At 35.9% G+C, this 25825-nt stretch overlaps 1 protein-coding gene across 2 annotated transcripts in view; it reads right to left on the reverse strand.

Annotated features, from left to right (window-relative positions):
• Window positions 1-5226: 5226 nt before the first annotated feature.
• The window catches only part of LOC123700218 (TWiK family of potassium channels protein 9-like), a 108328-nt gene continuing 87729 nt past the window's right edge, over window positions 5227-25825 (reverse strand). For both annotated transcript variants that reach the window (XM_045647367.1, XM_045647368.1), the window contains 2 exons: window positions 7532-8313; window positions 5227-6533 (listed from right to left, as the gene is read on the reverse strand). In XM_045647367.1, coding sequence (XP_045503323.1) covers window positions 5725-6533; window positions 7532-8258 — 1536 coding nt within the window. In that variant the 5' untranslated portion in view covers window positions 8259-8313 and the 3' untranslated portion in view covers window positions 5227-5724. The remainder of the gene's footprint in view (window positions 6534-7531; window positions 8314-25825) is intronic.

A 25825-nucleotide genomic window follows, 5' to 3' on the forward strand; every position in this document is an offset into this window, starting at 1 on the left:
TCTATCTATAATATTAGAATGTATTATAAAATGCAAATCGTCAGAAACATGTCCCGTTCCCGTTCCGTTGTAGTCATAATAATTATGATCAATTTATAATACGAAATAAATTTACAGGATACATGGACGAACGCACAAAATATTCAGTCTAAGTTTCAATTTTATTTGTCCAACTTAAAAAGTCTAAGAAAATGTAATACCCATAACAGAAAAGGATTTAAATGAAATTTAATAATATCTGTAAGCTCTAGATTCTGGAGTATATCATAGGCTTATTTTAGTCTATAAGGCAAGGTATAAAAGCAATAAACCATTTTGGATGAAGATAAGAAATTTTGCTTGCTCAAAATAAAAGAAAATATTCTGCTGATAAAATCACCGAAATTCCTAACATAATAAGCTTTATTTCCAATAAATTAGACCCAGCAGTATAATATTTTATTTATTTTTTCAGGCTTAATCAGATAGCAGGCCTTCACTCGATATTTCATTTTACGCGTATCTCAAGTTGCTTAGACGAAAATCTTTGTGTATTGGAAACCTTTTGAAGCCATCTTTGATAGCTTGTTTACCGTAATCTTTCAAACTTTTTATGTCGTCCACTTTAAAATAAAATAAGGTTAAAGAAAAGTCAGGTAAATATTATTATTGCCATAATGTATTAATAAAAAATATTATTTAATTTTGAAATTACTTTTTTACGAAGAAGAAGTTTTTAACTTTCTCTACATTTTCAGTATTTATATGTACCTAATATTATATAAATATATTTTTATATACGTACGTGTCATATTGTGTCTTTAAATAATATGGTTGTGGTTTAAAATTACCAGAATGAAAAGCATATTATAATAATTTATTCGGAAACCTAATTATTATATTATAGACGAATAAACATTAAACAAAAAGTTTACAGTATAACATATTAATCTGCATGACAAATATCTCATATGAAGCTATATTGAAATAAAGTGGAGTTTATGTGTGTCTTTATAAATTTCATCATCATCAGCCCATATTATACGTTCCCACTGCTGGGACACGGGCCTCCTATGAGGGTACAGGCCATAATCCACCACGCTGGCCAAGTGCGTGTTGGCGGATGACACATGTCGTCGAACTTTTTAATTCTTCGGCATGTCGGTTTCCTCACGATGTTTTCCTTCACCGTTCGCGCAGTGGTGATGTTACAACATGCGCAGATAAATTGAAAAATCAATTTATTTCCTGCGCGCTCGCCTGGTCTCGAACCTCGGACTTATCGATTCGAAGTCCGAGGTCTCACCACTGAGCCACCACTGCTCTATAAATGCTTTATAAATTTAAATTAAAATATAGTAGAGTTTCTGTTTGTCTTTTATCAATTATTGAAGTTATAAAACACACTGCAATTAAATCATTCCCCTGATTGTTCTGTGTAGAAAACTTTTTGTTTGAACCTCAGGAAATATAACATGTAATCAACTTGACGCAGTGCAGATATACATTTATGTGAAAAATGCATTTTAAACCCTGCTACAGTTTAATATTAACGACAATTTTGCTTGAATCTCCTGTGGAGATTAACAATTTATTAAGACATCCAGTTTATCTTTAAAAACACTGAATGGCAATACATATTATGTGGTAACTATTTTTTTACCAAGCAAACTTTTAAATACGTCATAAAGTAATTAATCAAAAAAATAACTCGCCTGGGGCTTATAAATTCCGTAAAATAATAAAAAAATACGTTTCCGAAAGGAGAGCCAGGCAAAAATTACTAAAACTACAGTCAACCAATATGGCCAAAAAGTTTGTGACCTACCTATTTTAGGCAGCTCACAAATAGTTTCTGGCAACAGGCGACAAAATAAATGAAATTGATCTTTCAATAACCCATGCAATATTTATTACACGCTGCAGTCATTAACTGTTCCGAACTAAAATAATTCGTAAACTATACATTTTGGTTAGATCCAATATAACACTAGCACATATTTCCGTGCAAACATTTCTTCAATATTCCACTGGACCTACATAACTCTCAATATCCCAAAAGTAATAATATTCAATAAATGCTATGAATAACGATGTGCGAAGTGCGACGAGAGTCGTCTATTATCTGGAATTTAAATATGAATTTTCTCTCTGAATCCTAGAATATTCTAGATTGTTACGTCAGTGTGGATTTAGATCTACAATGGTATTTCATGCAGACTTTCAATAAGAGTTAATAACTCTATTGGCAGCGTGAGCTTTCATTCTATGTAGACATGTTTATAATTATTAAGACATTTTATTTTATTTGTTAAATGCAGTTCGTTGACAAAGCAGCGTAGTTATAAAGCAATACCTACAAGTTTTACAAAAATAAATATTCGATTAAACTACAATACTTCTTGAATCTTTAAATCATTAAATTTAGATTTCAGTTAGATTTAATCAGAAGGAACTTCAAAGATTTGCAGTCAACCAATGACCAACAGCAAAATAAATAACCACTGTGAGTTCTCTTACCATTATTTTCCATACTAGTCCTTACTTACCACGGTTAAGTATTTAATTCCTATGGGAATCGCCTTTTTGGGGGTGACCTCTCTGCAAACACCTAGCAAGATTTAAAATTCTAGTAGAACTTTATAATATCATATTAGATCATTAGTGTTATAAAATTATAAATCCCTCATTCGCCTTTAATAACCTCAAATCACTCATTATATTTCAGAAAGCATTGAAATTGCGTGGTGTCTTCATTTATACCAATCATCATGCAAAGATACTACTTTAAATAGACCTATCTTAGTCAAGGTTTCTCCAAGACGTGGGTACTTTTCAACAAATAGGGAGGCCACAGTTTTGTGGTCGGTAATTTCGAACTTTAGTCATTTGAATGAAGTTCTGGTGCACTTAACGAGATAACTTCACGGGTAAAAGTAAATAAAGGCAAAACAGTACATTTGTTAGAACAGGTATTATTTGGTGAACTTGGTAACATTTGCTTCACCTGGGTATAGGTGCATTTACATCAAATGAGTGAATGCTCATACTAACCCCGCTAAGTCAAATTCTTTTAGTGTAAACCGGCGCAGTTGTAGAGCATTCTTTCGTTGTTTTTAGTGCCTTCGAAAATATTCTATGCAATGTTCTAATACTATGTACAATACTGAATACAAGTTTTCGTTTACAATAAAACATCATGAAAGAATGCTCTTGCTCTAGCTCTTGTTGTATGTTCGTTGGATGTAAGTGCACCGTATGACTAAAGCTATCACTCCAGAAAAATGTAATGTACTTATTTATCAGCGAAATATTATTCAGGTGAACACACTTTCACATCCATAATATTAGGTAATGGTAAAGGTAGTATGTCGTTATTGGCTTAGGGAAATTGGCATAACATCAGTATCACGTACGTTTTTTACGGTATAGAAAATGGCTGGATTATGAAATATTTACTCAGTTATGTGGAGTTTTACAGCTTTTGTGGCCGTTTTGATCTCATAAGCTGTTGTGAAGGGAAATAATAGCCAGCCATTTTGACAAAGGAAGCACTTTATATGACAACATGGCCTTCCAATGGCCACTCCGTGTTCATTATTCGATTCATCGTGAAGGCGGATCTCTGAGTGGAAACTAATGGACGAGTGTAAAATGGTTAGACTCATGTACAATGCATGGAGAATACTTCTACTCATCTACATCTAAGTATACATTTTTTACACATCTGATTAGAAAACATAATACGTTGTTATATACTTGCTAATTTAAACTCAAACTCTCACTTTACAATTACCTATATTAAGAGAGCTTTTGATTATTCATTATACGTTTTTAACTGGAACGTTTTAGTTTTTAAACTATACGACATTAATTCTCTTCCTCTCTTATCTTTTCACTTGTTCAGTTGGATGCAATATTATAGTGTAAGCAAATAATAATTTCAATTATTATTTATAATCATCATACCAAAAGCTTAAAACGTCAAATCACTATTATCTATTAGACCTTAATAAATCCATACTATTAATATTATAAATGCGAAAGTAACTCTGTTACTCAATCACGCCTAAAATACTGAACCAATTTTCATAAAATTTGGTATGGAGATATTTTGATACCCGAGAAAGGACATAGGCTTTTTATGCCGGGAAAATGACGCAATTCCGGAAATCCCACGGGAACGGGAACTATGCGGGTTTTTCTTTGACTGCGCGGGCGAAGCCGCGGGCGGAAACCTAGTATAACATAAAATCTATTAAAAAATGCCTGCTTTCGGACAACAACATAAATTATTATAGCCTCGAATAAGCATTTAAAATAAACTGAAATAATATCGTTTCACTTGCTGTGTGTAAGGAATTAGCATAAGAAACCAATAAAATGGATGAATGCGCACAAAATCAAAGAAAGCGTAACATATTCAATATAAGCCACTATTTGTCTTCCTCACAAGGCTTCAACCCTTTTTCTTACCGAGATTACTTTTTGGGGGATGTATTTGTTCGCTCCCGAAATGAGGTATTTTTATATTCATACTCTTATTTTCATAAAAATTGTTGAATTATGTCACCCTACGTGTTTGACTTTAACCGGGGCGGTATAACGCGGCAAAATGTTTTGCCTAATTGCCCAATCTTAGGAGGAAATTTGATGTTTTTAAGAAAATAAGAAATAAGAAAATAAATACGATACAGATTAGGCATTTTGATGCTTATTATAATTTTAAAGATGCCATGTAATTAGTGATAATATGGAACATAGGACGAGTGTAGGCTGACAATGATGATGATGGAACATAAAACGTACGTAACGTTTCTTCACACTATAACTTACCAGTTATTATTACCTTCGTAGATTATCTCGAGAACCCTGGATCGTAAAAGCGATTTGCAATATGAAATAAATTACAAAAAAATATCGAGTATGCTTCTTTTCAATTTTGATTACTATTATGCTTGTAAAAATAGGTGTTCTGGTAGAATATTTGGTTATATCCTGACTTGATTGCTTTAACTACAACTAAATTCATGAGTGTAATACAACAAAGCTTTTTTTAGAATGCATGCCTAATGCTTATTTGTATAATCATATTTTATTTTGGCTTCTAAAATTGTTTAGTAATTTGAAGAAGAGATTAACAATAAAACAACACATTTATTTCACATTTTTAATTAATTTCATATTAAATTTTATATTTTTACAAAGATTCTATTCACATAAAAATTACTTACAATTAGTCTGATATTAACATTTGACATTAAGATAATTAAAAAGATGTTAGACATCGTATAATAATTACAATATTTACACTAATTACAATTTACATTTTTTTATTATTAAAATATCCTGAGAAAGTAAATTCGAGAGATTTGAATGATATATTTCTTAACGAACTAAGGTTAAAACAATAAGAAGGTACAGTCACAGCCAGTAAACAAATTTTGAAATTTACAAAACAAATCAAGACGATTATGTATTAACATGTTCGAGCATTTCAGGTAAAACGTTATAAGCTACCATATTTCCAAAACCACCTTTAGGTTCTTTTTTTGTAACAATGGCAACGATTTCTTCCTCTGGTGGTGGCGGAGGAAAATCAACGTTAGTATCTACAGCTAATGATATATCATCTACACTAAGAACTACTTCTCTATTGTCAATTTCTATCCTATTGCGTTCTACATTAGAACTATCTTCCATAATACTGTACAAGTTTTCGGACCGTCCTTTATTAAACATATGTCAGGAGCTCATGTAAAACGGATCGGTCATGTTGACTTCATCGTTCACAGTATTACTTTTTTGTGACCACTCCTTCTGTTGGTGCTTTATCCTATAAATAATCTCATCGTGGATAACACCAAAGCACATTGCGGTCAACGCAAGGCCAGTCAACGTATATACGGAGCAAAACCATAACACCGTTGAATTAATTGTATAGTATCTTACACCATTAATCGTAGTGTAACTAGTACCAGGAATAATGTTACCAAAACCTATTGTGCTAAGGGCCATAAAGCAGAAATAAAAACCATCTATTAAACTCATATCATCTAGGTTGAATAAAACGATAGCCCCTAATGAAATATAGATAAAAATTGCCGTTAAGCATAATAAAACTGGAGCCAGTATGCTGAGCCCACGCATGGATAGTTTAGAATCTGTGTCAGGCCAACTAATAATGTCATCTTTAGCTGTGCTCGTTGTTGGCCTTTCAGATAGTGATGAATCTTTCTGACTATCAGCTTTTAACACGTAGCATTCCTCAGTTGGAGTTTTACTCGTGTTTTGACTATTAAGACTTTCTTCCTGCTGTCTCTTCAGTTTCATGCGCCGCTCTTTTTCAGCCATTCGTCGTTCATCGTAGCAACAATAACCGCAGTTTGAGCAAAGACAACAACACAGTGCTCTGCTAAAAACGCTTCTAGCCATTTTAGAGAGTAAAGAGCCGACGCTTGAAAGATATACAAGTGTCAATGGAATTCCAATTAGCGCGTATAGAATTGTGATCCCCTTTCCGAGTATCGTTCTCGGAGCGATATTGCCGTAACCTGAAAAGAGGGTGCTTTCATTAGTTGTTATATTAATAATTTTACTGTATACCTTTGAATGCACGCTCAATGCTCATGTGAAGTATATTTATTTAACAGTATAAAATATGACTAAGTATATATTATGCTATAAATGTTGTAAAGAAAACAAAGAAAAATAAGTGCTATTATAATATAAGGAATTGAATAATTTTTGTGTAAAGAAGTAATTAGTAGCATTTTCCTGTCAGCCAAGTTCAAACGGTTTATAAAAAATATACAGCCCATAGTTCAGGATACATCGCCCATTTTTGCAAGTGACTACTATCAAGCTGATTTTCCGTTTGGAGCTTTATTTTGATAAGACACCGAATAATTTCGTGTACGAAACTCTCGATTGTGGTAGCTAACAGAGATAACAAGGATAACATTTTTTGATTTAATTTTTAAAATTGTTCTCAAATATTTATTACGCAATTTGTAGGACAATATGTCTGTTGAATTATATAAACATTAACTAAGTGAAAACAAAAAAATCAGCTTGTTAGTAATCATTTATGATGACCTCGTTATCGATACACTTTGGAAAGGGGGACTCTTTGAACCAACCATAGATTTTGTAGGACAAATATTTTTTCGAATAATTTAGGTAATTATCTTGAGATTGAACAAAAAAAATTCAGTTATTAATAAATATTTGAGAACCATCAAATCAAAAATTTTTATCCTTGTTATCTCTGTTAGCTACCACAATCGAGACTTTCGTACACGAAATTATTGGGTGTCTCATCAAAATAAAGCTACAAACGGAAAATTAGCTTGATAGTAGTCACTTGCAAAAATGGGCGATGTATCCTGAACTACCATGTTAATCGATATAATTAGTTTTATATTGAAAAAAAAAATAATTAAAATCGGTCTAGCAGTTTTTGAATTAAATTGTAAAAACAACATCAAACAACACTTGTACAACTTTACTTTTGATTGTTATAATATGAAAATAATAAATTTTAACTTACCAATAGTTGTAAGTACGGTTAATGAGTAGAAAAAAGCTAATGCCAAATTCCAATCATGTTCTTCATAATGGTTGTTAATATCAGCTTCGCCGAATTCACCTAAAGCCATCTCCTTATAACTGACGCCGTACTGCGACGCCATTTCAGCTGTGACTCTTTGCATCAATTCGTTTTGAAATTTCAGAATTTCTTGCGCCGCTAAACGCGTCCAATTTTCTCTGTACAATATATTCAAAGATACTGTTATTTCCCATATATTTTCAACTGCTCTACTCCTTGCGTCCCAGAAATTAGCTGACAGCGTTAAGTTTCCGTAATCATAATATTCCTCAGCGTCTTTTTTACTGTCGTTACTGTGATCTTTGTGGGTAATCTTTTGTTTATCGGGCAATAGTCTGGGTCGCGCCGGCACTTCAACACCGCCTTCAATGGCTAGAAATATAAACGAGCCCAAGAAAGTATACGCCAAGAGAACTGTAAATATTACACTATTGGTTATAGATCCGACAATAAATTGTTTCCGTCTATACTTAGTTGTTTTGAAACAAAAGCAACAAACTACTTTCTGTCGGGAAGTTTGTACTTTCTTTCTGCTATTAGATGCCATCGAATCCGCATCTTGGCACTTGTCCAAAGGGATGCCCCCGTTCAAAGAAGGTTTTGCCAATGTATACTGCTCGAAACGGTTGATTGCCTCTTTGTCCAATACTACATGGCTCATATCCATTTTGGTCTATCTTCTATTTTTGTAATGCGACATTATTATTCTTTCGCCATGGATTCTGAAACAAAGAATTTCCTTATTAATATTGATGGTAATGTCGGGTTACAATGTGGGAGTGATTTTTCAAGAGTCCTCAAGTATAAGAGGAAGGAAAATGAGTGACAAATAAAAATATGAGCAAAAGTATGATTAATGGTCGCTGTGGGTATCCTTACTTATGATAAATTTCGCAAATGTATCTTTCGTCCATTCGAGAAAATTTATATGATAAAGAGTTTGATTGAAGGACCATAAAGTTTCTTCGAAATTGAAATGAAACAAAATTTTACTACAAGTAGATACGCTCAATGAATTATTCATACTAAACGTTTGTTCGCTCAATAAAGCTTTACCTTGTAGATGAAAATTATTTTATAAGCGAACAAAGACTCGAAACTAGGATTATTATTTAATTTTTTTTTATGCTACCGAGGATTTAGGATAGCAACCGAGCAGACGCGTCGCCTGGTGTTAAGCGATACACGCCGCCCATAAGCATCCACTCCACTAGGAAGTGGATGTGTTGCTATCCTCAAAGGAATTTGGAAGGATTTAGGGAGAAGGGGGCGAGGATGGGAGGGAATGAGGATAGGAAAGGAGAGGATGGATAGGGGATGGGAAGGGATGTGGGCCTCCGGACCCCTCACTCACCATACGGAACGCGACAGTAAACTGTCACTATGGCGCCGATATTCTGTGAGGGTGTGGTACCTTCCCCGGTGCGAGCGTGGCCCAATTCGTGCCGAAGCATGCTCGACTCCCACTTCGCAAATAAGCAATTAAACAATTTTGGTAAATAACTATATATTTATATATCTTATCACAAAGATCAGTGGATAAAATAATTTTTGGCAGTTTTTAATTGAAACTATGCATCAATTATTGTAAACTGTAATGTTGAAAATCTTTTATGAATAATTTACACAAATATTAACGCAGTAATATTAACTTACAGTAAACTATTATGAAAAAAAAAATATACATATAATATATACTCAATAAACAGTAGGTAAAATATGAATTAACAAGAAAATATAGTTCAAAACTTTATTGTTCACAGTTATTTATACATATTTTGGAAAAGTGAATATTCTTTGAAAAATGTCTAAATTCAAAATCCAGTAGGTTATATTTATTTCAAGACACGTTTCGTTCGTTCGATTTCTCGTGAAGGTACACCAGTAACGCGTGATGAATAAAAATATCTAATGTTCCTTACAAGGGAACTCATTTTCACCTTATAAACGAGGGCCGAGAAAATTGATATTTTGATGGATTGATTATTATCTGTTACCTCAAAGGAATTCCGTTTTATCAACAACCCTATATGATTGTAATAAGAATTGACGCTCTATTATTTTTATACGTGTTCATATCGATTACATAATTTTCAAATGAATTTATAAAAATGCGTGGGTTATTTTTTTATAAATGTCCATCAACGCACAATTTCAGCTGTTGGATCTGACACATTGGTATAACTTAATTACTTAGGCTAAATCTTAAATTATTAAAACAATATTTTTACTTGACTGACTGACTTCAAAGTCTGTTGAAAGTTAAAACTTGACAACTGATTTCTGTATCTTCTATACCACTTCCTCTTATGACCCTGACCCGTACCATGATATTTTAAAGCAGCATTAATTCCAGTGTAGAACAATGACAGTGAAAAAACAACCTATATAAACGTTGAGCACCATCACAACTTAGTTAGCGTCATCACAAATATGATTATGACAATTTAAAATAGTCATAAATCATCATCATCAGCCCATTTATACACACTGCTGGGACACGGGTCTCTTATGAGAGCCATAATCCATAATGCTGGCCAAGTGCGAGTTGGCGGATGACACATGTCGTCGAACTTTTGATTCTTCGACATATCGGTTTCCTCACGATGTTTCCTTCACCGTTCGAGCAGTGGTGATGTTACAACATGCGCAGATAAATTGAAAAATCAATTTACTGCGCGCTCGCCTGGTTCGAACCCCGGACTTATCGATTCAAAGTCCGAGGTCTCACCACTGAGCCACCACTGCTCTAGTCATAAATGCAATGTCTATTTCATCAGATAATCCTCTCAACTGTTCAGTGTTCAGTTCCATCAAGTACCTTAGTCATAGCAACATAACTCAGGTTAATAACTTCCAAATCTACGAGCAAGTTTTCATCAGAAAGCTTGAACAGGAGTCAAATGCAATCCCCTAACTAAGCCGCGTAGAGTTGGCCACTAATGAGTCGCATATTGGCTTTGTGACCAGAATTGGCTGGTATCTAGTGTGTTCGGATCGTAATTACAATAGTTCAGAACGTAGTGTCAGGTAAACATGTCTAGATTAGTTGAATTAAAGTTAGTTTGGACTGATCTACGTTGGTAATTGGAATCTCTGGATTTCATTATGATGTTCGTTGTAACAATGGCACATACTTATTATTTCGTTGTATTTGTTTTCTAAGGCATATTTATTAATGTATTTAGGTAATTGAAATTATTATAAAATAACCAGATGAAGAATAATACTTCATGTTTTTTAACCATTTCCAACACCACTAAGATAAAATTTGCAATTCCGTTTCCTCATTCTTCTCGATTTGTTTTATTTACATGATAAAGTTCGATGAAACTTTTGTCATAATATTACAATAATTTTCGGACTAGATAAAACCGTGGACACAATGCAACTAGATATTTGATGTATTGGGTTTGTTAGCGTAAAATTAGTTTCTCGGTGCATAATCATAATAACAATTGTTCGATTTTCAACATAGTTAGCTCTATTATTTATCAGAACTATTATTATTTTGTTATTTGAATGGTCAAAACTGTCGCAATATATTTCCGTGTGTGTTTAGAATTCTGAAATGGGTGTTTAGAAATGATTATGTACGCATTAAGTTAACATAAAAGTTCGCTACAACATACTTATATCTTTCCATACATATTTTACAGCAATACAATATTAAATCGCGCTTCATAGGAATGCTATATGATATTTCTTCTTTGTTCTTACTACATTATCCAGATGATCCTGCCAAATCCTTTTGGAATAGGCAATCTTCAATATTCAATCGCAACTTATTGTTTCGGATACTACATACATGCCACGTGTTTACATTTCCTTTGAAAAGTTATGTGAATAATTTGTACCCACATTAGCCTGAAACCCCGCTCAAAGTTTTCATCGTCATACAAAAATATGTTGGCGTGAATGTAGGTTAAGCTTTAGCATTCAGGGTGGCCCGCGCAATACGGCGCCGTTTATCATAAATAACCGGCGTATGTTTAATTATATAAATTATACGGACCATTTCATCTCCCCACCTGTTTCATATTTCATTAGCTCGCTCATTTCTCAGAGATAGCGCATTCTGTTCGAACGTGTTTGGATAATGGCGCTATTAACTCCCTAATTAAACAACAGCGCATCGTTTAGATAAAATTGCAATTTATTGTACACTAGATTTAGCCGGGATCTTGCCCGAGGTGTCAAGCAATCGCGCAATCGATCGAGCAAACGCGATAGTAATATTTTTACGTGGTTACACAATATGACGAAATATTTTTAATTTTATATAATAACTAAAGCGTCATTGCGTCTTTCTACTCAATTCAGTTAAGACGAACTTAATTGGGAATTAGATCTCTGATCATAATTAAAGTTTAAGATAGATATAACCTCATATCCATACTTAGTTTATCCTTCGTAATTCCAACGACCTTCATAGATAATTAATCTCCAATTTCCAAAATGATCCAAACATAATTAAACTATAACACACTTGGCACGTCTATTAAGTTTCGTAATTTAATACGTACACACTTGTATATTTTAAGTACCTTTAGAAATTAAACCCTAGAAAATACTATTTTAAGTACCATCAAAATGTACCAATCCTTTTATTTCAGAATAATATAGCCGCATTGTAAGATTTGATAACATGTAGACAGAGCACTATCGTTTTATTTAGAATGTAAAGAAAATCCAAATAACGAAACAAAAAACTATTGGACGTTAACCTAAACCGTTTACATCTGTTACATGTTCTTTTATAGCCAGGTCAGTGAAAACACTGAAAATGGCCTTGTATTAAGACGTAATTAAACCATACTCGAACACTCAACAGCGTCTATATTGAGTTCAATACAAAACCGCATATTCAACACCACTAGTAAGAGCAATAAAAACGATATAAACCTTTACATCTCGCAATTGTTGCAATTGTACGATAACTCATAAAATACACGAGGTCATAAACGTTAAGATTTATGGATTCCGTACGGGGTTAGTGATCACTATATTTATGATGTAGTAAGATGTGAGTCATTGCGGTGGAACTGGGAACTATCTATAAAACTTCGCTGGAAACTTAGTAAGTACATAAGACAATGAAACGTGCTGGTTACGAACCAATGTAGCGTTTAGTGTAGAGCTGTTTGAGTCTGGTAAAATATGTTTGTAAGAAGGTGTAGAAATCGGAGATAATATACTCCGAAATGATTTAGTTTTAAAATTACAAACATGTAATTTGTTTTTTATTTAAATTATACTTCTATTGCCTATTTAAATTGTTGGAAAAAATATACCTGAAATATACAAGAAAATGACGACAAGAATGACGTTAACCACAGGGAATTAAAAATATTTCATTTAATGTTTCTGTATTTAAAATAAATAGAATCATATCTACAGCCCAATGTATTTCCAAATACCGGATAAAGAAGTCAGAGGTGGAAGAGTCAGTGTTCTGTATCTTTTTACTGTTAAAGACAACCGAACAAGCATATGTAAACCGATGTCAAGATACAAACGTCTAATAAGTATTCAACACGTGTAAAACTTGAGAACAATATCATTTTCGCTGGTCGATTCTTCTGCAAGTAAAACTTTTATCAGTAAAGAAATAAAGTAAACTATAAGTGCCGTGTCAAGACCAAGCTCTTTTTGTTAATGTCCACAGAGGATTGCCCGCAACTTCTGGATAGTAACATCAATCTTCTAAACAGTAAACTAAGAGATCGATTATTACTAATAGCAATAATATTAATAAGAAAAAAATATAGTATTGATGTCTTATTGATGTGTATAAAGTAGGTATATGGATTATAAACATGAAATTTCCTTAGACTATTGAGATATTGTTTATAAACGGAACTGTTATTTGTAAGTACTGAGAGAATATTATATTTTCTTAATATGAAGCTATAATTTGTATCCTCAAAGATAAACTGTAGTTCAAAGAAGTCAATACAATATCCGAGAGGAAATATATTTAAATACTGACCAAAATTCACCAACATTAATTCGGCATTGCATTTAAGTTCGTACTAGTTCATGTAAATGAATTGAATACAAAATAGATTTCTTACAATAGCTTCCTTACTGATGTTGCAGATTGTGGTTTTACGATTGTCACAAAGGTTTTAAGAACACGTTTACAGCGGTGTTATTCGACAAACTTGCAAACTTTTATTGGTGGATCGGGGCTTAGTCCGCTTGATGGCGATTACCTCACATTGTTAAGGGACTGTCGTTAAAATACATTTTGCCTTTCCTTTGCAGATTACACCTACCTTTTCTGGTATTTAACTAGGGTGGATTTTGAAATCGGCGAAGTTTATACCTACTATTTAACAGTTGACTACCTTTTGTTGTTTGTATTTTACAAACTTTAATGGACACACCATTGTTTTCTGTCAAAATCAGCCTGAAATATTATGTATGCCTTAGCGTTTGAATGTTGATTATTTTTATGGATAATTTTAATTGGCAGTTTATCAATTATAAAGAGACACCGAGGTATAATAATAATTAGTCGAAAAAGCATATTTAACTCTTTTTAACATTGTCGATCGTAATATAAATAGAAAATATACTAGTAGATAGTTAGAAATGCTTTCACAAAATAAGAGTTTATTAAAATAAAAAGGAACGTCTACATTAGAAATCAACACATAAACTGGGTAACTCAAACTCAAACACTAACCATATAGGTAGGTAGGTAATATAAAAATATAATTATACATTAGTTAAATCTACCTCTAACCTTGTGATATTCAAAAAACATTTTTCCCAAGCAAAATAATCGCAAATTGTGTCATTTTTCAGAGGCTACAGCGATACACAAACAAGGGAAGAGGCTTGTGAAAGTGTCAGAACACTCGGGCGTGTTTGCGATCCACACTTTAGCTGCTATGATATCAATTAGGAAATCTAGGACAGACGCTATATATATTTTCGCTAAAATTAATGAAAATGTTTGTTTGAAAAGGTCATTTGTGTTTATTAAATTGATGTCTAAGTAATATCTTTATTATTGTTTTATTGGTTTATTTAGAGTTATCTATAAATTTAATCATGTATTTCCTAATGAAAGTCAGTTTTGTTATAGGTAGAGGATTTGTGTGTAGTAAATAATATCTATTATTATGAATTAATTACAAGTTTAAATTTATACATATTTATAATCAATTTCATTAATGATTCTTCAAGACAAAAATCTAATCTATCAATGATGACTGAGATCGTACAATGATAAAATAGTATTTTAATCCAATTTTAACGTTAATTAGAACATGATATGACATGATAATATTATGATATTTATACACAAAACATGTCTTAATTAATGTATATTTCATTATACGTACGTAAGTGCTCTAATGTGAACTATAAAATTCACAATATCAATTTAGGCAAGGTTCCATCAATTTCAATTAACATGTTAATTTAGTAAACTTAGTTTAAACATCGATAATAGGCTTATACGATTACAGATTTATTTCGTGAACTCGAAGCGCTACAAACTATTCTAATCAAAAACCCGTCAAGGAAGTTATAAAACGGTTTACTCGGAACAAGTTTTATTACTCATAAGATGTAATACATCGTCGGTAAATTCATTTTTCAGCGGTTATCGTGAACCGTTTAGACGTTATAAAACTGGATAAAGTACGTTGAAAGAGGAAATTTATGGGGGTTCGTTGCTAAGCTACAAATTCTGCTAAACAAACAACGCGAGAAGGAATAGAAAGATTAGTGTGGTTCAAATTGAAATAAATTTTATAGTAGCGAAGTTTTCTGTAATGGATTTGTGTTAAGGTATATGGGTGTTTATGACGGTTGCTTCTTTATGAATTTACAGCGTACTGGCTAGTTCATAAAAACATACCTAATTGTTACGAATAATTTTTGGTATTTAAAAACAACTTACAACACAATTATTAAACGTGAAATAGAATGACAAGAGTGAGAGCAGTGGTGGCTCAGTGGTGAGACCTCGGACTTCGAATCGATAAGTCCGTGGTTCGAGACCAGGCGAGCGCGCAGGAAATAAATTGATTTTTCAATTTATCTGCGCATGTTGTAACATCACCACTGCTCGAACGGTGAAGGGAAACATCGTGAGGAAACCGACATGTCGAAGAATTAAAAAAGTTCGACGACATATTGTGTCATCCGCCAACCCGCACTTGGCCAGCGTGGTGGATTATGGCCTGTACCCTCATAGGAGGCCCGTGTCCCAGCAGTGGGAACGTATATGGGCTGATGATGATGATGATGATGAGAATGACAAAAATATTTATTTATAACAAACTAGCGGTCCGCCCCGGCTTCGCCCGTGGTACATGTTTACGTTTTCTCTACATAAGATCCATCCTCGTACTTCAAGAAATATATGTTATGTTATGCGCTTACCAACACATTTTGCGATTCATTTTTATATATAAGATTATGAGTAATTTGAAAACTATTAACATAATGAGAGAAAATGCAAGTCAAGCCAGGAATATCGGAGCAAAAATATCAGTAATCTCCGACACAACTACGATTAAATTATCACTATATACCTACTATAACAGTAAATTTCCCATAGAAAATCAGCATTTGAATGAATTCTAATGAAAATGAAAATAAAACTGCAGTCGAAAACTGCTAAAGAATAACAGTAAAAGCAGAGGGACCCAGTTAACCTACATTATTTATCTCTTATCTCTTCCATAAACTGAATAATACTCTCAGTTAGTGATGTGGTAATTGCTTTTTAAATTTTATTACCCGGCTAGTTTACGAAGGCTGAAAATTACGGGCAAAGTTCCCCGGTTTTAGAACTATGCAAGTTTCCTTTGGTCGAATTTACGAGAAATAGAGAGTTAACCGGAGCGATTTAGCTCTTTGCCCAAGCACTGTGGTGGTTTTTAAGTATTTAATTAGGTATTTGCTAGGTATTTTAAGTAGTTTATGGTACCTTAATAGAAATTAAAGTAAGCAAGAATGTGCAAAGCAAAATTTTGTGTTTAGAAATGCTCTAGAGGTAAGTTTATATTATGCATGCTACGAGGTGAATTGATATCCTATTTTTAATATGATCGGTATGTGTTTACTATTTTTATTTGCATACATTATTTCTTATGTATTCATTTACGATTAATGAGGTGAAGTACTTTTATTATATATCGAAAATATTTAGGTTTCATGACGAACATGACTAGTCCTTAATTTTATATGTTTTAAAGTCTCGAATACATGATTTAAAGGTAAGGTCTCGAATACATCATGCAAAAAAGAATTGAAAATAAATTGTATAATGTATTGACGATAATGCAAAAAATTAAAATTAAGTTAAACATCCACTTATTTCACCATAGTGAGAATGTTATGTTTATTTCTCTGTCGGCAGTTCTAATAACGTCTACTTGTCTTTCAGCATGTTTGACATGGAGCCTTAAATTCTTAATATCTAGAATAACAGGTGTTGCAGAGAAGAAAGCTTCACTCTATAACACCTGAGATATTGTTTAAGACCTTAATTTCTACATTTTAAATTATAATATTTGGTATCATACATTAAAATATTAAACTTTTTTTGATTGTATGAAATTGAAGTGCAATGTGGTATTTAAAAGTCATTGTAAGAAAATTATAAAATTAGAATTATGTATCAATAGGTTGGTAATTCCAATTCAAACTTTCGCCTAGCCTAAGAGTTAACAATATAAATACAATCATAATAACCAAAGATATGTGAATTAATAAACACATAATCATATCGCAAAATGGCCATATCATACATTGTCATAATCATTAACAAAACAAAACAGGCATATAAATAAAGCCACTAACGATATTACAACCAATAACCAGACTATTTCACAACTACATATTTGGTTTCAGCTCATAACAGTATTAAAATTATTAAATGCAATAGAGAAGCTTCAGTATAGAATTGTGGTTTTCATATTAAACTAGAGCCGTGGTTATATGAATTTGCAACAGTAGGATCTGTTGCAATGTTCCAAGGAGATTAAAGAGCTTGGCGATTATGTATATGAAAGTAGGATATTATTTGCGCGTACTTACATAATGCAAAACTTTGTCCGTACTGGCAGTTCGAAATAGCCTATAGATATATTATAGTACAGTAGTAAAAGTAAAGTTATTTAGTATCCAGTAAAGCAGCTGACAACCTGAATATCATAAGGGGGTCACTGAAAATCAGTGCTGAGGTATTATGCCTCAGGTATCCTGCCCCCCTAGCCAAGTGGCTTTCTGTTAGCGTAGCGTTCAATAGAATAGACTACGAATGTATGAGATTGACGTAAGCTGTAGATAACGTTTATCTACAGCTTACGTCAATCTCATACATTCGTAGTCTATTCTATTGAACGCTACGCTTTAGCTAACAGAAATCCACTTGGCTAAGGGAGCTGAGTGGCTTCCTTTTTTAGCGCACGCAACCACACATAAATTTATGTTTTCTATACCTATTATTTATAATTTACAATGCTATTTGATATGTGTGCTGTGTATGTTGGAATAAATGGTTTAAATAGGTTATTTATAATAAATAAATATAAGTTTTATGTTAATGTTATAAGAAATTGTAGCTTTTGTATAAAATTCCAATATTAATATAATATAAATTGAATTTCAAGGAAAATTTTCAGTGGGTTATTTCTGTTTCGAAACATTTTCAATTACACAGATATAAATACGAAAAGTACATAAACATATAATGAATAAAACGAAGCACAATAATGGATACCAGGAATCCATAAAATGTTATTTGTTTTCGTTTTCACGTTTTCAACATAGCGCAGAAACCGAACTTTTCAAAGAAAACATTTCTACAAAACTTTGAAATGTGATATACTGCTGGGTTCGAAGTATTTCTCTTAGCGAATTACAGAACAAAAATTATTAATGTTTATTACAATGAATAATTTGATTGTTTTATATCTTGTATGAAATCTTAAAATGTTTAGTTTAAATAATAAGTTATAATTTTAATGATTCAATGTAAATGCTTGTTCATAAAAAAAAACACTGACAAACGATCTACTTTAAATTCTTGACTTTGCTCTATAATTTGCGATTATTTATTTCATTTCCATTTTACAATGAGCATCTATTACTATGATTATTTGATTATTATTTCTTCATTGGAGGAAAAATATTGGCCTTCACTGCATGAAAGACTTCGTTAGTCTACTAACTACTTAATACCCTATTGAGATGCAAATTGGGCGGTTTGAAGTCTATAAATAAAAATAATAAAATGAATTTTCTGTTGAACAATATCAATATCAGAACGAAATAAAGAAGAAAAATTTTTAAAGTTGATGATATTGTTTAAAAATGATTTACTATGTATATAATTATTTATGTATATTTTAACTCGGTTAGATATATTATAAACAAATAACAATTATTATTAATTCCTATTTTTGACAGTTCTTTCAATATTTTAATAAAAAGATAAACAGCTATTTGAAATATATTTCACTTTACTAATTGAAAGTAGGCAATTCATAAACACCTCTTCTCATTAAGTTTTGTGAAACACGTCAAGTCAAACAAATATGAGCCTTTAAAATTGCTACAAGCACGCACATCAATTTATCTTGGGTGCGGCAAGTCAACAAACTGTTCCTTGGTCTGTCATCTCATTTGTAAAAGAAAATCTATCACAAAAGAATCGTGCAGACGAGCAAATGCCGCCGTCCTGAAATGGTACAATTGTGTTATAGTTACGGGAGTTATTTCTCCTTTTGTACGTACACAATGAGGGTATTGTGGACCAAGACAGATACTAATTTCAAATGTTGTGAGATGAACAAAACTTATGACGAAATAAATGCTGCGCCGTAATACGATACTTTGGGAGTGCGTGCGTCATAAATGGATTGTATTTTTGTTGTGATGTATGTTTGTTTATGTTTATATGGATGGGAGTTGAACTTGGGTCACATTTCTCAAAAGTTATTAGATACAGTGACTAAAAGTTATTGATTTTGTTACTACTTGCATTAGAAATACCAAAGTGTGTTTTGTTTATTTATTTCGTGGCGACACGGAGGTTTTTATGTTTTCAAAGGAGATAGTAATTATCAGGTTAGACAACGACATAGGCTTTTAGTCGTGGTGGGACGTCTCATTCCCATGGGAATTTCCTTAAATCACGCGGGTGACGCCACATGCGAAAAGCTAGTTTGTTGAAAAAACGTTTGGCTTTCTTTTAAATTTATACGTACTGTTCAATTAGATCAATTCATTGTCCTAACAGATAAAGCACTGTCTGTTTGTGCTCAACGCTTTTTTCTAATAAATTCTATTATTAAAAAAGACGTGTGGCACTCGGGCACTCAATTGCATAGCATGCCTTCAAGCCACACCTCTGTGCCCGTCGGAGTGGGGAGCGTGAGGTTTTTTCGTTACGGAATTTCTGGATTCGGTCCCCGCGCTCAAGGCCCGCGATAAAAACTATGCAATAAATAGCTTAAAAGTTAAAAGAACATTGTGAGTTAAAAAATCTGTTCGTATATAATGTTTCATTTATAGCATTTAGGGTTGCACAGAGCCATACAAATTACTAACAAAAACAAGAAATATCTAGACCTTCGTTTCGAAATTGTGTCATGACAATTAATATTTTCATTGTTAGCTCTCTGTTTAGGACGTTCTCCAATTGTTATTCGTTGTTCTTTATTATAAAAACAGAGATGACCCAAATTTCATATCCCCATTAATTCAATTCTCCGCGCATATTTTTAATCAAGAAATTAATAAAAACACCCTTGATTAAGCCTGCCTGTGGTTGGATTTAAAATTACGTTTGTTACAATTTACTTTATCCGTTTGTAGCATTAACATGGAAAAATAAATCTTTTCACAAAATAGTAGAAAGGCTTATCATTATAGAATTTATTACTTTCATAGATACATCATAGTACACAAATAATTTTACATTTTTGATCGCCTTTCTATGCGTTGTCGTGTCCTTCATTTGAATATCTTATAATGAAAGATGGTGAATAACACAATTCACCATCTTTATAAACGACAGTGCAACATATCAACAAAATCCTCACGGACATAGCAGACAAAAATAAATACAGCTAACTAAAATCTTCGAAGACTCAACACGGCTTGTCCCAACGGCACTAGAAGTTTTCCCTTGCTGGCTATCAGAAATTGTGCAGTTTGAACGTTCGAAACGTACCTACCAAGTAATTTCAGTACCAAATGTGAAAGTGGAACGTGTGTAGCTCATTGTTTCCTTACCAACGTTAATATATTATCCATACTAATATAATAAATGCGAAAGTAACTCTGTCTGTCTGTCTGTTACTCAATCACGCCTAAACTACTGAACCAATTTGAATGAAATTTAGTATGGAGATATTTTGATCCCACCAAAAACATTTTCATGTAAAATGTTGCCAAGACGAGCCCATAATATGACTCGCACTGTCAAAAAGTTATCAGATCTCATGTAGAGCGAAGCTTCTAACACTACACGCCCTAACTCTACAAGGCCTAACTTCACAAACTCTACACCTTAGTCAAAATAATATGTGGCTTGGCCATTTCGCTACATTCACTTCGGCGTAAGGTGAAAAATTAATTCACTGTGCATTACTTTTGTGTTATACAATAGCTGTTCTTGTAGTAACGAACGGCCAAGCCACATATTTTGACTAAGGTGTAGAGTTTGTGAAGTTAGGCCTTGTAGAGTTAGGGCGTGTAGTGTTAGAAGCTTCGCTCTACATGAGATCTGATAACTTTTTGACAGTGCGAGTCATATTATGGGCTCGTCTTGGCAACATTTTACATGAAAATGTTTTTGGTGGGATTTCATTTCTTTTTGTAAGTTGTTTGTAACAAAATTTTATAAGTATGTCGATTAAAGTTTTAATTTTTTTTAACAAGGAGTACCTATACATATATGTATATATCTAGGGGAACCAAGTTTTAGATTATTAGATTAGACCTCTAGCGTCATCAAAATTTAATTTAAAATTACAGGTCTCATACAAACTCCCATCCCCTAGTTTAAGGGGTTGGGGGATGAAAGTTACAAGTTTTATAATTTTTTTGTTGTTTGTGTGCTAATACTAGCTTACATACAAAATTTCAGCTTTCTAGGACATTAGGAAATACCTTAAGAATTTTGATGATCATCAGTGAGTCAGTGACGAAATTAGCGTTTTTTAGATATAAATAAAATCTGAAGTATAAAAGCTAATGTAATTAAAACTTAATATGTTCAATAAGTCCGCTATTGACAATATATCCCGAAAATGACCAAACCCAAGTTATGAGGGTTAAAAAAAAGGTCTGTGTCGGTGTCTGTGTCGGTGTCTGTGTCGGTGTCTGTGTCTGTGTCGGTGTCTGTGTCTGTGTTGGTGTCTGTGTCGGTGTCGGTGTCGGTGTCTGTGTCTGTGTCTGTGTCGGTGTCTGTGGCTGTGTCTGTATCTGTGTCTGTGTCGGTGTCGGTGTCTGTGTCTGTGTCTGTGTCAGTGTCTGTGTCTGTGTCGGTGTTTGTGTCTGTGTCTGTGTCGGTGTCGGTGTCGGTGTCGGTGTCGGTGTCTGTGTCGGTGTCTGTGTCTGTGTCGGTGTCTGTGTCGGTGTCTGTGTCGGTGACTGTGTCTGTGTCAGTGTCAGTGTCAGTGTCAGTATCAGTGTCTGTATCTCTCTCTGTGTCGGTGTATGTGTCTGTGTCGGTGTCGGTGTCTGTGTCTGTGTCGGTGTCTGTGTCGGTGTCTGTGTCGGTGTCTGTGTCGGTGTCTGTGTCAGTGTCTGTGTCTGTATCTCTCTCTGTGTCTGTGTCGGTGTCTGTGTCTGTGTCGGTGTCTGTGTCTGTGTCGGTGTCGGTGTCTGTGTCGGTGTCGGTGTCTGTGTCTGTGTCGGTGCCTGTGTCTGTGTCGGTGTCTGTGTCTGTGTCGGTGTTTGTGTCGGTGTCTGTGTCTGTGTCTGTGTCTGTGTCGGTGTCGGTGTCTGTGTCTGTGTCTGTGTCTGTGTCGGTGTCGGTGTCGGTGTCGGTGTCTGTGTCTGTGTCTGTATCTCTCTCTGTGTCTGTGTTGGTGTCTGTGTCGGTGTCTGTGTCTGTGTCGGTGTCGGTGTCTGTGTCTGTGTCTGTGTCGGTGTCTGTGTCGGTGTCTGCGCCTGTGTCGGTGTCTGTGTCGGTGTCGGTGTCGGTGTCGGTGTCGGTGTCGGTGTCAGTGTCGGTTTCTGTGTCTGTGTCGGTGTCTGTGTCGGTGTCTGTGTCTGTGTCAGTGTCAGTGTCAGTGTCAGTGTCAGTGTCAGTGTCAGTGTCTGTGTCTGTGTCAGTGTCGGTGTCTGTGTCGGTGTCGGTGTCTGTGTCTGTGTCAGTGTCTGTGTCTGTGTCGGTGTCTGTGTCGGTGTCTGTGTCTGTGTCTGTGTCGGTGTCGGTGTCTGTGTCTGTGTCTGTGTCGGTGTCTGTGTCGGTGTTTGTGTCTGTGTCAGTGTCGGTGTCGGTGTCGGTGTCTGTGTCTGTGTCGGTGTCGGTGTCTGTGTCGGTGTCTGTGTCGGTGACTATGTCTGTGTCTGTGTCAGTGTCAGTGTCAGTGTCTGTGTCTGTATCTCTCTCTGTGTCGGTGTCTGTGTCTGTGTCGGTGTCTGTGTCTGTGTCTGTGTCGGTGTCTGTGTCTGTATCTCTCCCTGTGTCGGTGTCGGTGTCGGTGTCTGTGTCTGTGTCGGTGTCTGTGTCGGTGTCTGTGTCGGTGTCTGTGTCGGTGTCTGTGTCGGTGTCTGTGTCAGTGTCAGTGTCAGTGTCAGTGTCAGTGTCAGTGTCTGTGTCTGTGTCGGTGTCTGTGTCTGTGTCGGTGTCGGTGTCTGTGTCTGTGTCTGTGTCTGTGTCTGTGTCTGTGTCGGTGTCTGTGTCGGTGTCGGTGTCTGTGTCTGTGTCTGTGTCTGTGTCTGTGTCTGTGTCGGTGTCTGTGTCTGTGTCTGTGTCTGTGTCTGTGTCTGTGTCAGTGTAAGTGTAAGTGTCGGTGTCGGTGTCGGTGTCGGTGTCGGTGTCGGTGTCGGTGTCGGTGTCGGTGTCGGTGTCGGTGTCGGTGTCGGTGTCGGTGTCGGTGTCGGTGTCGGTGTCGGTGTCGGTGTCGGTGTCTGTGTCTGTGTCTGTATCTCTCTCTGTGTCTGTGTTGGTGTCTGGGTCGGTGTCGGTGTCTGTGTCTGTGTCGGTGTCTGTGTCTGTGTCTGTGTCTGTGTCTGTGTCTGTGTTGGTATCTGTGTCGGTGTCGGTGTCGGTGTCGGTGTCGGTGTCGGTGTCGGTGTCGTTGTCGGTGTCGGTGTCGGTGTCGGTGTCGGTGTCGGTGTCTGTGTCTGTGTCTGTATCTCTCTCTGTGTCTGTGTTGTTGTCTGGGTCTGTGTCTGTGTCGGTGTCTGTGTCTGTGTCGGTGTCGGTGTCTGTGTCTGTGTCTGTGTCTGTGTCTGTGTCTGTGTCGGTGTCTGTGTCGGTGTCGGTGTCTGTGTCTGTGTCTGTGTCTGTGTCTGTGTCTGTGTCTGTGTCGGTGTCTGTGTCTGTGTCTGTGTCTGTGTCTGTGTCTGTGTCAGTGTAAGTGTAAGTGTCGGTGTCGGTGTCGGTGTCGGTGTCGGTGTCGGTGTCGGTGTCGGTGTCGGTGTCGGTGTCGGTGTCGGTGTCGGTGTCGGTGTCGGTGTCGGTGTCGGTGTCGGTGTCGGTGTCTGTGTCTGTGTCTGTATCTCTCTCTGTGTCTGTGTTGGTGTCTGGGTCGGTGTCGGTGTCTGTGTCTGTGTCGGTGTCTGTGTCTGTGTCTGTGTCTGTGTCTGTGTCTGTGTCTGTGTCTGTGTCTGTGTCTGTGTCTGTGACTGTGATGGTGTCGGTGTCGGTGTCTGTGTCTGTGTCTGTGTTGGTATCTGTGTCGGTGTCGGTGTCGGTGTCGGTGTCGGTGTCGTTGTCGGTGTCGGTGTCGGTGTCGGTGTCGGTGTCGGTGTCGGTGTCTGTGTCTGTGTCTGTATCTCTCTCTGTGTCTGTGTTGTTGTCTGGGTCGGTGTCGGTGTCTGTGTCTGTGTCTGTGTCGGTGTCTGTGTCTGTGTCTGTGTCTGTGTCTGTGTCTGTGTCTGTGTCTGTGTCTGTGTCTGTGTCTGTGACTGTGATGGTGTCGGTGTCGGTGTCTGTGTCTGTGTCTGTGTTGGTGTCTGTGTCGGTGTCTGTGTCTGTGTTGGTATCTGTGTCGGTGTCTGTGTCTGTGTCGGTGTCGGTGTCTGTGTCTGTGTCGGTGACTGTGTCTGTGTTGGTGTCTGTGTCTGTGTCGGTGTCAGTGTCAGTGTCAGTGTCAGTGTCAGTGTCAGTGACAGTGTCAGTGTCAGTGTCAGTGTCAGTGTCAGTGTCAGTGTCAGTGTCAGTGTCAGTGTCAGTGTCAGTGTCAGTGTCAGTGTCAGTGTAAGTGTCAGTGTCAGTGTCAGTGTCAGTGTCAGTGTCAGTGTCAGTGTCAGTGTCAGTGTCAGTGTCAGTGTCAGTGTCAGTGTCAGTGTCAGTGTCAGTGTCAGTGTCAGTGTCAGTGTCAGTGTCAGTGTCAGTGTCAGTGTCAGTGTCAGTGTCAGTGTCTGTGTCTGTGTCTGTGTCTGTGTCTGTGTCTGTGTCTGTGTCAGTGTCAGTGTCAGTGTCAGTGTCAGTGTCAGTGTCAGTGTCAGTGTCAGTGTCAGTGTCAGTGTCAGTGTCAGTGTCAGTGTCAGTGTCAGTGTCAGTGTCAGTGTCTGTGTCAGTGTCAGTGTCTGTGTCTGTGTCTGTGTCTGTGTCAGTGCCTGTGTCTGTGTCTGTGTCTGTGTCTGTGTCTGTGTCTGTGTCTGTGTCTGTGTCAGTGTCAGTGTCAGTGTCAGTGTCTGTGTCTGTGTCTGTGTCGGTGTCTGCGCCTGTATCGGTGTCGGTGTCTGTGTCTGTGTCTGTGTCTGTGTCTGTGTCGGTGACTGTGATGGTGTCGGTGTCTGTGTCTGTGTCTGTGTCTGTTTCGGTGACTGTGTCTGTGTTGGTGTCTGTGTCGGTGTCTGTGTTTGTGTCTGTGTCTATGTCTGTGTCTGTGTCTGTGTCTGTGTCTGTGTCTGTGTCTGTGTCTGTGTCGGTGTCGGTGTCAGTGTCAGTGTCTGTATCTCTGTCTGTATCTCTCTCTGTGTCTGTGTCTGTGTCTGTGTCTGTGTTGGTGTCTGTGTCGGTGACTGTGTCTGTGTTGGTGTCTGTGTCGGTGTCTGTGTCTGTGTCTGTGT

The sequence above is a fragment of the Colias croceus genome, chromosome 19 (assembly GCF_905220415.1).
Source record: "Colias croceus chromosome 19, ilColCroc2.1".
NCBI lineage: Eukaryota > Metazoa > Arthropoda > Insecta > Lepidoptera > Pieridae > Colias > Colias croceus.